At 28.3% G+C, this 12,673-nt stretch overlaps 1 protein-coding gene across 1 annotated transcript; it reads right to left on the reverse strand.

The window, feature by feature from the left end:
- Positions 1-5,006: 5,006 nt before the first annotated feature.
- On the reverse strand, positions 5,007-6,053 carry LOC111674608 (dnaJ-like protein 60). The gene is made up of 5 exons (XM_023435264.2): positions 6,035-6,053; positions 5,810-5,949; positions 5,564-5,748; positions 5,359-5,505; positions 5,007-5,275 (listed from the first exon to the last, which is right to left on the reverse strand). The coding sequence occupies exons 2-5, from the start codon at positions 5,912-5,914 to the stop codon at positions 5,119-5,121; spliced, it is 594 nt and encodes a 197-aa protein (XP_023291032.2). The 5' UTR covers positions 5,915-5,949; positions 6,035-6,053; the 3' UTR covers positions 5,007-5,118.
- Between the last annotated feature and the right edge of the window lie 6,620 nt (positions 6,054-12,673).

Below are 12,673 nucleotides of genomic sequence, written 5' to 3' on the forward strand. Positions count from 1 at the left end.
AATAACCCACCCAATCATTTATTGAAGAATGGTTGTAAATGTTGTTAAACTTTAGATTTTAATGGTTAATTAATGATTAATACAAGTTTACCTTAACTAATATATGTATAGAAATATTAATTCTGATGTGATTTTAGATTTCTTTAAGTTAAACTTTACATTGGTGTCGGTCATTAATATTAAATGCTTACTTTTACTTTTAAATGTATATTTACTTAAATACCTACATACATTTTTATTTTATAATTCCTAATCCCGTTACCCATAACGGCAGTGGATGTATACATTTCAATGGCGATCATTGTGCATTTAGCATTATTTAGGTGTAAATTCATTATTAAGATTCTTATGCAAACTATAAACAATGTTTGTATAATTTTGTTCGCCACTGTTTGATTTACCAATGTACAATATAAATTTATCTTAATCCTTTATTTGTTCATAATCCTTATAATGAAAAAAAAGAAAGAGATTGTAATTATTTATATTTTTGTATTTTTACGATTTTATTATGTTCTAAATAATAAAAGTTATTATCAGTTGCAACTTAATGTATCACTATTTTTTATTATCCAATTATTATGTTATACTACATTATCATGTTATAAATACTAAAAGTAAAGTATGTAAATGATAATTTGCTTAAGGCACCTTAGCAATTTTGGAAAATTGATGAATGAATGATAAATAAATGTTGATGATAATGTTGAATATATAATTATTTATTATACAAAATTAATTATGTTTAAATAATATTGTGTATGATAATTTGCTCATTTGTTACGCAGCTCTTTAAATTGCGGCAATAACTATGTTTTTACATGCTTAATTATATATTGTTAATATTTAAGTTATTTTAAATATTTTTATTATTTAATTATGATTGTTTTAAAAAATAAAATGCCAAAATATCCTAAATGAATTGAATTGTTTATAATTTTCTGGTCAAATAGCTATCTGTGAATTTGCGGTAAGTAAATTGTGGTTAGAACTCATTAAAAGATTTGAATAATAATTGATGTTTTTTTTAGTTCCCTGCAGTTTGACAAGTAGTCTATGTATCCATAACAAAAAAATGACTACCTAATCTTAATCCAAACATTTCCTTCCAAATAATGAACCAGAGTGTTATATTCGGCTATGACTAGTTTTATAATAATGTGTAATAAAAACTTGTTTTTGTAAAATTTCAAATTAGGTATTTTTAATCCAGTTAAAAAGGTATTATGGAAGGGCACTTATATCGACTGGACCCAAAAATTATATGTGAAAAAAGTTACTGTTCCAGCTTATTACGTGCGTGTTTTCAAGAGACAGGTCAATATATGACCAAATCGACACTAAAGAACTAAATAAAGTCCATCCAAATAAAATCGATATTTCTAAGACACCTCTTATATGCATATGAATAGACTGTCGAGAGTTTTAACGTGAGCACCTGCCGTGTCGGCCTTATCTCATCTCTTGCCATCTAATCTCTTGCCAAAGTAGTCACGTTGTAAGACAACCACACTACTATGGCTCTGTTGATTCGGTAACAGCACCTAGAGACGTAACCGGTGGACCGAAGCACGATCCATCAATAAGCCGTAGACATCGTTCTTACTCACAGTGACACGCTGTGGTAAGTCTGATATGAACAGAGTATACTATGAACACATCTGGACAAGGAAGGAAAATTAATTGGTATCACTTGTATATGATACCTTTCATCCATCATCATTCAACCCAGCACACATCTCATTTATTCGACACATTCATAGAGAAAATCATACGACACACTCATTTAGGTATACGGGTGGGGTAAGGCCCGCATACCTCTACATTCATTCTGTATCATATACAATTGACACCAACTTATTTCCAACGCTTAGTCCCACAGTCACTCCTCTGTGGGGTATCTGTTGATTTTCGGCAACAGCACCGAACTCTTATCCCGAAATATTGACTATTATCATGCATCAGTTTTTTAACCGCCACTTATACTCTTCCCGCGAATTTGGGTTCAACCAACAGCCACTACGTGGATCCCGAAGGAACCTCAACCAACTGACCAGCCAGGACATAGTCCTGCGGGCAACTGGCCACCCGTAGTACCAGATTATGCGGTGCTCTGGTCTGACCTCTGGCAATCTATGCAAGGACTAAGCCAAGCGGTAGACTGAAAACACCAATTTTTCAATCCCGGTCATATTGGAGGTATTGGGCCCTCTTTATACCCCGGGATTGCAATAACACCAAGGCGGAGGTCTCGCCAAGGTAACATGCCCCCGGGGGGAATGCATATGAACAATTTCGTCTCAAGTGATCCAACTTTTAAATCGATGTCTTGGATAGTAGGCCAGACACAAATGTTAATCTCTATCGGTCAAGTACCGCCGGACTTGAAGGGTAAGATTATGGTCATATAGTGTAACTTTTCAAATTAGTGTAACTTTTCAACTATTAGTCCTAGCAGAAATTGTAAAAATGATAGCTATTTTTGCACTGTAACCATTTTTTATTTTTTGTTTAAATATTTAAAATAGAATAAGTTTTTTTCATAATTTTCGGAAGAAAATTTATACAAGTTCCTTTAAGGCTTAATTTTCACTTTTTTACGAAACCTATTTATTGATTTGGTTTTGACTTAAAAGAAAGCTCAGACCATTTCCTTTGAGAGAATTGTGGTCAAATTCAAAATGATTTTAGGTGTACATCTTGTTAAATTCGTATATATCTATGAATCCTTATAAAATTTTTAGATGATCTGGTGATGTTCGTGTGTCAAGACATTCGGACTGACATGCCAGCCGGTTTGTTGAAAACTTCATTTGTGAAGTCTTGTTTGGTGTCATGATTTCACTTAGCTCCCATATAAGTGCCCTCTGGAATACAGTTGCAACATCAATAAATATGTTGTATATTTAGCAATTGTGATAAATTGTTGCAGATATCAATTTTACCTGTTAGTGATATTGTGAATTATGTGCGGATGTCAGGATATTTTTGACCGTAGCCTTCCTATATGTGACTTAAAAATGCAAACATAGCGATACAATTTGATATCGATAAGTTTAAAAGGAACCCAAATCTCTTCATTTATTTTGTTTTAGAATTGGTTTGTATTTGATCCTAACCCCTGTACTTAAATGTATTTAAAGAAAGGAGTGCATATTCAGGTCATCCTTTCGAATTTCACAAATTTAAAACCCAATGCGAGAGTTGGTTAAATGGAAGTTTAAATAATATACATGATAATACAATTCACCTTAAAACATGTTTGCACAAGGCAATAACAATTACATTATGATCGGTTATTTAAATTTTTGCCAGGGCGATTAGGTGAAAAGTTACAATAATTAAAAAAACCCTGTTTGACCAAAATGTCCTACTTTGACCCCATATAAACAAGCATTTCTTGACCGATATAGTCTGGCCTACTATCCCACAGTTCTAACCTTGGTGCAAATTTTATACAAATTCCCTATATATTAACAAAAAATAAGTAAAACCCTTAATTTAAAAAAAAAAACTTGTTTCAACGATTTTAAAAATAATCCGAATTATAGCAACTTTTTATCAGTGTTAGAAAAACTACATTTGCTACCAAGTATTATATTATTGCTTTAACTTTTGCTCCAAACAAGTGTCTGATGTTGTAACAGTAGCATATGTTTTGTTTTATAATCATACGTTTTTAAAACTATTGCTACTTATAAAAAAGTAAATTTCAAATAAGCAGTAGTAAGAAATCAGTAAGTAGCAGTAGAAATAGTTCTAAATAAAACATAAACTACAAATGGGGTAGTAGCTTAAAAATATAAATAATTTTAATACTACTTTTGATAAAAAGCAAATCTCTGCTACTAGTTAATCGTTCTATTGCTACAAAAATAATCCTTTATAAATGTATGTTCATGAATCCTTTTAGTAGTGGAAATAGAGTACTCCTAGAATATCTCTTGTGAAAAAGCAATGAGGAATAAATATTGCATATTCATAATATGTAAATATGTAGGTTTTTAGAAATCGAAGTCCTAAAATTTTCCCGCAGCATGTAATTTTTTTTCGTATTTTAATATAACTTGTATTTTTCATGTTACCAAAATTTAAAAAGCTACCTACAACTGCTAGGAAAATATTTAATGCTACTATTTGAAGTATTCAACTGCTACATTGAAACATTTAAATATCAATGACGTTACTACTGCTATTTTTCTTGATACATATAAAGATAGCAGTAGTAATAGTAAATAATTTGCTGTTAGTTTTTGAACATTTTTAAATATAAAAGTAGTTAATTTTCGTTACAGAGACTTGTAGTGTAGTTATTTAAAGACTGTTTTTATAATAAACCTGACATAGAGAATTTAAAATGCATTAAATACAACTCTATACATTCTACATATATTTATATATTTATCCAAAATAACTACAATTACCATTAAATTAAAAAAAACTTTTCTTTACAACGATTTCAAAAATATCTTATGGTTATAATTATTTGTTCTAATATAATCCTTAAATACCGCTCTTTTTAGCGTGGAAAAATGTAACATAATTTTTTTTTCCAAAAAAAATCTACATGAGAACAATATATATTCCAATCAATTTATGCTGATTGCAACAAATAATAAATGGTTGGGGAGTGTATTAAACACATGATTTGTTTGTAGATTTCATTACTTTACATGAAATTAAGTGTACATATTTGCTTATTAATATATGTTGCAAGTATGTAAATTTAAACATATTTTAAAATATATATTTATATAGAAAAACCTTACCACACTCAGTTCAAAAAATTTAATGCTCATATTTCTTCTTCACGAAAGCAGTAAAAAATTAATGCCACTATTATGGCTTTCAATTTAACTTTTCTTTAAATTTCTTTAATACATAACAAATTTTAATTTGTAATGTAAAATCCCATTTATAAAAAAATATACTATTTTGTATTACGATCAGAAATAAAGTATTTTTTATTAGTGGTTGTTCAAAAAGAAAATATTTACAAAAATATATCCATCTGAATATAAAAAATCTTCACTAAATAATATTTATTTGTATGTTTATATAAATAATCATACAATGTTAATTTTTCTACCAAGTATTCAAGATCCTTATTAAAGAATTCTATCTTTCAACTTGATTGGCGGCTATACGATCAATAACACGACGAAGTTGTTCATCCTTACTGTATTTCTCCACATCAGAACGAATTTTTTGATGATGTTCATTCGCTCTGGCCGACACTTCGTCCAAACTTTTTTGATTTCTAGCAAAAGACTGCCTAAAAATATGCAAAACATATTAAAAATATACTAGAATGTAGTACGTAGATATAATTTTGTTATTTTGTATGCAAAAACTTACCTAACAGAAGCTATGCCAAATACTCCTCCAAATATTCCCAAAACTATTAGCACTAAAGCAACTCTGGAATTTGTTGTCCTATTAAGACCTTTAATACCATAGTAGGGGCCTGGATTTGGATCATAGTTAGGTTTAATTTCCCAGGGCCTAGAATTAGTTATTGTAGATAAGTAATCCTCACAAAAAATTATCTTAATTAATGCACCTATGAAATTCAGTTTTTGCAGAACTGCTTGTCTCATAAACTCTCATAGATTGAACAGCTTGCAAGTTTTGATCATATTCAATCCGTAACTTTGGTTTACTAAGTGTTTGATATGCTTCTGCGATTTTCAAAAATTGTGCAGTTTGCTGAGGATCTGTTTTCACTCCTTTCACATCAGGATGAAACTGAAAGTGATTCAAAATTGGTAATAACAATTATAAATAATTGTTTCCCTATGACTCTTACCTTTTTTGACAGCTGCACATAGGCCGACTTTATCTCTTTATCGGTACAATCACTGCGTACATTTAAAATGTCGTAATAGTTTTCAGTTCCGCAGCTCTTGGCCATCAGATTTGTACAGATAATTTAGGAATTTTGAATTCCTTTTTAGTTATAGGTAAATGTGAAAAGACCGACAAAGATTCAATAAAATATACTGAATACATAATAAACAAATTTACTACGTACTTGGAATTTTACTAATCAGCTGTTAATTCTTCTTCTTCCTATAGATGCCAATCAGTTAAAAATGATGACAAATTCACCACACAGTGTTTAAATACGCACAGAAGCAAAAAAACAGATTCATAGATTAAAACATAAACATTTTTTGGAGAAATGTAAAAAAAGCTGGAATATTGCTGTTTCTGACTGATAGCTTGAAAATTTGCTTTTTTGATATTCGAATTTTCAAACAAGTCATAACAGTTATATTCTGATATAAAGATAAAAAAATTTATGTTATTTAAATTTATATATTAAAAATAATACAGTATATTAGGTAGACTTAAATCTGTCACATATATATGGGAACCATTAACTATTATGTTTAATTAATTTAATTTAATAAATAATGATTCTCGATTCGGAATCGTGAATATGGTATTGCCGTGAATATTTTTAAATTATAACTATATTATGATTCCACAAATATTTTTTCACTAAATTTAAATGCCGTAGTACGTTGATAAATATGTTCAGGTAAATCAATTTTTGTATAATGCAAAATAATCTTAAGAAAATAAATTTACATAAATTGTAAAAAGTAAATTTTGAATTAATACGATAAAATTTACAAAAAATTAATTTATGCAAACATTTTTTCATTTTAAAATAGTTTTTGTAATTTTAGTTAACAAATTATTCTCCACACGAATTTTTCCTTTTTTATGAAAATAATTCATGAATTATATTTTTTTCCTAAATTTTATAAAAGTGTTGTAGTTTTATTTAATGATAATATAATTATTAATCTTTAATTTCACCTCAATTTATTACTTTCGTAAAAATAAATTCGTAATATACACGAAATTTTTGTAAATATTACGAAAAAAGAAGTTACGAAATTTCTTTTCGTAAAATTAACCATGGATTATTTTCAGTGTAGTTTACTTTCTGAAACAGCCAGTTTGGAACACGTTATGGTGTTCAATTAGTAGGAAGTGTTGTCGTCTTAAATGTTTATAAAAAATATTCTCTTAATTTTTTTTAAAATGTTGAATTATGTTAAGTACTACATGTTATTTTAATTATGTAATTGCATTATTAATAGAAAATATGTGATTGTATTAAATACTGTGCGACTTTGCACAATAAAAAATGCTGCAGCCTTTTAGGATGAATAAATACAGCATAACAGCTCAATTACAATTGGAACCGCTAGCGACATACCACACAGAAAGAACAATAACTAACAGCCTGTTTTTATACCCTTCACCTTCGTGAGAAGGGTATATATAAGTTTGTCATTCCGTTTGTAATTTCTGTAATACAATTTTTCGACCCTATAAAGTATATATATTCTGGATCCTTATAGATAGCGGAGTCAATTTAGCCATGTCCGTCTGTTCGTTTGTCTGTCTGTCTGTGTGTATGTTAAAATCAGTTTTCAGAAAACCCCCGATATCTGCTAGATCGGAATTTTCAATAATTCTATTGGAAATACGATAGAATAGAACGCTATTTAAAATCAGTCCAATCGGTCCATAAATAACGAAGATATAAGTAAAAAGACCACGTCTGAAAATTTCATGAAAAATTTAAATTTTTCGTGCATGTTTATACAAAACAATAAACAAACAAAACACAGTTCAAACAGTAAATTTTTTGTTATTGTGGTTTCTTGTTTATAAACACAAATCAAAGTATGAACATGACGTTACGTTTCGTTGTTATTGGCTAGAAACATGAAATCAAGTACGTAGAGCCCGGATTAGACAAGAACACATTAAAGGGGACTTTTTGGTACTTTTTCGTTCTACATAAGGTACTTTTTTAAATTTTCTATAATATTGAACCTAGAAACATGAAATTTAGAATGTAGGACCTTGACTAGGTAAGAACCTATAAAAGGGACTTTTTGGTACTTTATCGTTCTACAAAAAGTACTTTTTGAATTTTCTATAATATTGAACCTAGAAACATGAAATTTAGCATGTAGAGCCTTGACTAGGTAAGAACCTACAAAAAGGGACTTTTTGGTACTTTTCCGTTCTACAAAAGGTACTTTTTGAATTTTCTATAATATTGAACCTAGAAACATTATGTAGAGCCTGGATTAAGTGGGAACCCATAAAAGGGAAGTTTTTGGTACTTTTTCGTTCTTCAAAAGGTACTTTTTAAAATTTCTATAATATTGAACATAGAAATATGAAGTTAAGCATATAGAGACCGGATTAATTTAATAATAAAATGGGCTACAATTGGTATTTTTTGATTTTTTTGTAATAAAATTCGTAATTACTGTTTTTTAACACATAATGGTGAAGGGTATATAAGATTCGGCACAGCCGAATATAGAACTCTTACTTGTTTTAAAACAATTAAGTTCTCACAATAACATTTCATTTTATTATAAAACATTTTAAAATTTTCGTGTAAAAATTTCTAAAATGAAATGAGCTTTTTCTATCGTAACGAAACATTATTGCCTACGTATTTTATTTCGGAAATTTTAAATATTTTTCATGTAATAATAAGGTGTTTGGTGTTAACCCTAAGAAATAAGCAAAAATAATTTAATTCTACAAAAAAATTTAAATTATGAAAAAATGTTTCTTTTTTTTAACAACATGAAAATTGTATGCAATGTTTCAAGAAATTCACGTTCAAGACAATTTCGGTGGTTATTTTTAAGAACGAAGAAAAATTTTCATTTTAGATAAACAGGTTGTAATTGAAACAAGTAAGAAATTATAGTCGGGCGATGCCGACCAAATTATAACAAATATTCGACATAAGCAAGTTTGTGTTTTAGAATTTTAGACAGCGTTCTATCCTAGCTCCCACATAAGATCGCATTCAAAAAATTACGATGAAATTAATTAATTAAGATAAAGTATTTAAATATAAATTGTTTTAAGAAATTAGAGGCTCTAGAAAAATTTGTACATACACATTTTCAATTCTTAATTTGTCTATAAATTTTCTGAGGGTTCAATGTTTTTTCCTAAACCTACTAAAAATCTATTTCAAAACAAGTATGAATGTGTAGTCGACATGGCCGATCATATGATACCCTATTATTATTATTTAAAAATAAAGCAATTAATTTGTTTTCAATCTTATTTTTACTTATGGTTGACAAAAAAGCTTTTTCTTTAAGAGGGCTCATAGGGGATTAGAGGTAAATATGGGTTTATCCTATATAAATGTTACTAGAGGAATTTACGTCCATATGATACCCTACAACACTGAATAGTGTGTAAAAATGTGTATTATTTTTAATAATAAAGTTTTTAAGTTGTTTTTTGCTTAATTCCAAAATAAAAATCGATTCAGAAAGTGATTCTCAGCCGATTGGTATAATTTACGGTTAGTATAGAGCCAATATTTCAATGCGTTACATACATCAGTACAAGTCCAATATACACAAATCCAATATACCGACTAAAGTGGTCTACATTTAATATATTTGATTTGATATTGACGCTTAAAGCAGGAAATACAATTAAAAAATTTTCTAATCCCATTGTACCATTTTTACCATTTTTATACTTTATACTCATCGAATGGTAGAGTCTTAGAAATATCACATGCTCTTACAATAAATCAAAAGGGTTTTGTTATTTCTTTATAGATTTTAAATAAAAATAATATCAATATTTTTGTGAAACTAATTCATCAAGCCTTTTGCACAAATTTCGGCACATTTACCGCAAAATGACTGATTGATGAATATTTTTTTAATGCCTAAAAACAAATCGTTATTTTTTTGAATAACAAACATTAGGTGCAGAGCAAGTCTACACGTATGTACATATATGTATCTGTTTGTACTTATTCCGTGTGCAGTATACAAGGACAAGAAATTTGTTCAAAATCATTTCCGCAGTTAACTATCTGTAGTCTATGGACAATTTCGTGTCAAGCGACCAAACTTAAAAAATCAATTTGCACCAAGGTTAGTATTATTGGATTGTAGGTCAGACACAAGCTCATTCGGAGTAAGATCTTAAATGAATTTCTTCATTATTTCCAAAAAAAATATTTTTTAAATATATTTTGCTCAAAAGAAAGCTTATATTCTTTAAGAGTTTTATAGTCACTTAATGGGTTACGAGTGGTATATCTAGAAAATTTTTTTTTTTTTAACTCAAGAACAATGTTTTTTTTGAGATTTTTTGTGCTTTTGAAATACCCTACGTAAAAAAGTAACCTTCTTTTTTGGAGACTCAAATGTTGTTTCTATGAGTTCACCCTGTTACAATTTAAAAAAAGAATATTCCCAGCTTCCACTTTTATCTAAAAGGAAAATAAAATAAGAAAGTCTAATTTTCAAAATTAATTTTTTTAACGATTTGGTCCACAGTTTATTGTACATGACTTTTCTAATGTGTGAAAATGGCTGCCGCACGGTATTTTATTTACAAATATGTATATGTGTATGTGGTAATTAAAAAAATTCGAACAAAAAAGTAGGTTTTTAAATATGACTCTTTCCTTCGAGTAAATACAAAATTTAAATTAGTTTTTATTGAGGTTCAAAGTATATTTTTTAACAAGTATTAAATTTGACATCATATATCTCTTAAACTATCTATTCGATTTTAATCGTTCTAGTACCTAAATAAAGCCTATATATTATAGTTTAATGTTACTTTTATTAAATTTTATTAAATTTTATAGTTTTAATACGGGGATAATAAAAAATGTCCTTGAGTCAAGCTTATCTCTAAAAGGTTATAGGTCATAGTGTCATGAGCAGAATATAAAAAAATCAGAATGGGACAATCAGGGAATAATTAATACATTTTGAAATTTGTATTGAAATGATTATTCTAAAACAACTAAAATCGGATAAATAGTTAAGAAAATATACGATAATAAATTGTTGAAAAAATCTTAAAATATGTGATTTTTGAACCGTAATGAAGTTGAAAATTTTGGAGAACTTTAAACTTCGCATTTATACAAAGAATATGTTCATCAAAATCGGAAAGGGTAAGGTACAAAACATATTCGACAATTTTTGGAATTCCCCATTTATGCTGATTTTTTAAATATTTGTTAAATTTAATCTTGTGTTTAATATGTTTAATAACACAATCCAACGATGAAAAATCTTTTTACATAAGTTATTAACACATTAATTGCAGTGTTATTTAATGTGCTGATTCTGAAATAAAAAAGTCGTATCACATATTAATTTAGACTTACACTTAAAGTTATACAAATGCATTCTGGAAAATTTTAGCGCAATAGGAACACATTAGCTTTTATCGATTTTTAACAGCAAATAATTGGAATATATATTAAATTATCGTTCCAATAAGACAAAAAACACAAAAATTATTCAAACAATTTAAAAGTTATTACAAATTGGAATGGGACACATTTCAGATGACAGTTTCAAAACTGTAGCAATTTCGTAAACAAATTTTAAAATTTTAAGAAAATCTCTATGTGAGTTATGAACAATAATGAACGAAATAAAATAGTAAATAAATTTGTTCGACATCTTTCACATTGGAGCGGTATCTGTGATTAGAATTTTGAGGATTGCGGTAAAAATAACATTTTGTTAATATTTTTGTAAAACTGCCTTTTTCTTAAATGTAATGTACTTTAAGTAAAACCAAAAAAATATACAATTCGAGAAAATATGAAACATACATTTGAAGTTTTGGTAAAATTGAATAATGTTATCCAGGAGCTTCAGAAATAAAAGGCTAAATCCGATTTTAAAAAGGGACTGATACACTACACCAGTCAGTATGTTAAAAACGTAGAATATTTTTTAAAAAATAAAGCATCTAAATTGTTTTTTACTTATTGTCGAAAAAAAGAGAAAGAGTACGGGTAATTATGGGCAACGTAATTATGAGAATAAAGGCTCTATTCGGCTCAGGAAGTGACAATGAGCCGATTGGTATACTTTAAGGTGAGTATAGGACCAATATTTTGGGTATTACAAACATCAGCACAAACGCCTAATACCCTCCTCACTTTAGTGGCGTATGGTATAAAAGTATTTATTTAAACTAGTAGAAAAGCACTAGATCCAAAGAATATCTTTTATCGACTTACAATTATTTTCTGAGCTGATTAAATGTCGGCTCCATAATATGATAATATAGATAAATTGAAGAAATTTGGTAGGTATGCTAAACTTCAATAGGTCGAAGCCTATGGAAAAGGGAAAATTGTTCTTTAATTTCACGTTGTCCTCTAATAGAGATTTTGTGTTTTTGAGAGGCAATGAATTTAACATACAAATTCGAAATGTTTTTCTCAGAGTAGACGGACGTTAAACAGCAGAATAATTGCCAAAAATATAGTGATTTTTAGATAGGTCTTATTTTGCCTTATAAAAACCTAAGTTAATTTGTCTACAATTGTCGCTTATCTGAGCTCCTAAGTATAACATTTCGTGAATCAGTTAAAAGTTATAAACAGATCAATTTAATAACAATCACAGCAGTAATAAATACTATTTTTGGTACAAAAACTTAAAAAAATCCCCCCGCCCTGAATGCTTGAGCTGAATCCGCCCCTGACCAAGATCATACATTTGTAAAAATATGGGGATACATTCTTACGTTTTCGAGTTATAATATAAATAAATATATTTTAATTAAGAAATAAAAAAATTATAACAATATTATA

This window comes from Lucilia cuprina, chromosome 4, assembly GCF_022045245.1.
Source record: "Lucilia cuprina isolate Lc7/37 chromosome 4, ASM2204524v1, whole genome shotgun sequence".
NCBI lineage: Eukaryota > Metazoa > Arthropoda > Insecta > Diptera > Calliphoridae > Lucilia > Lucilia cuprina.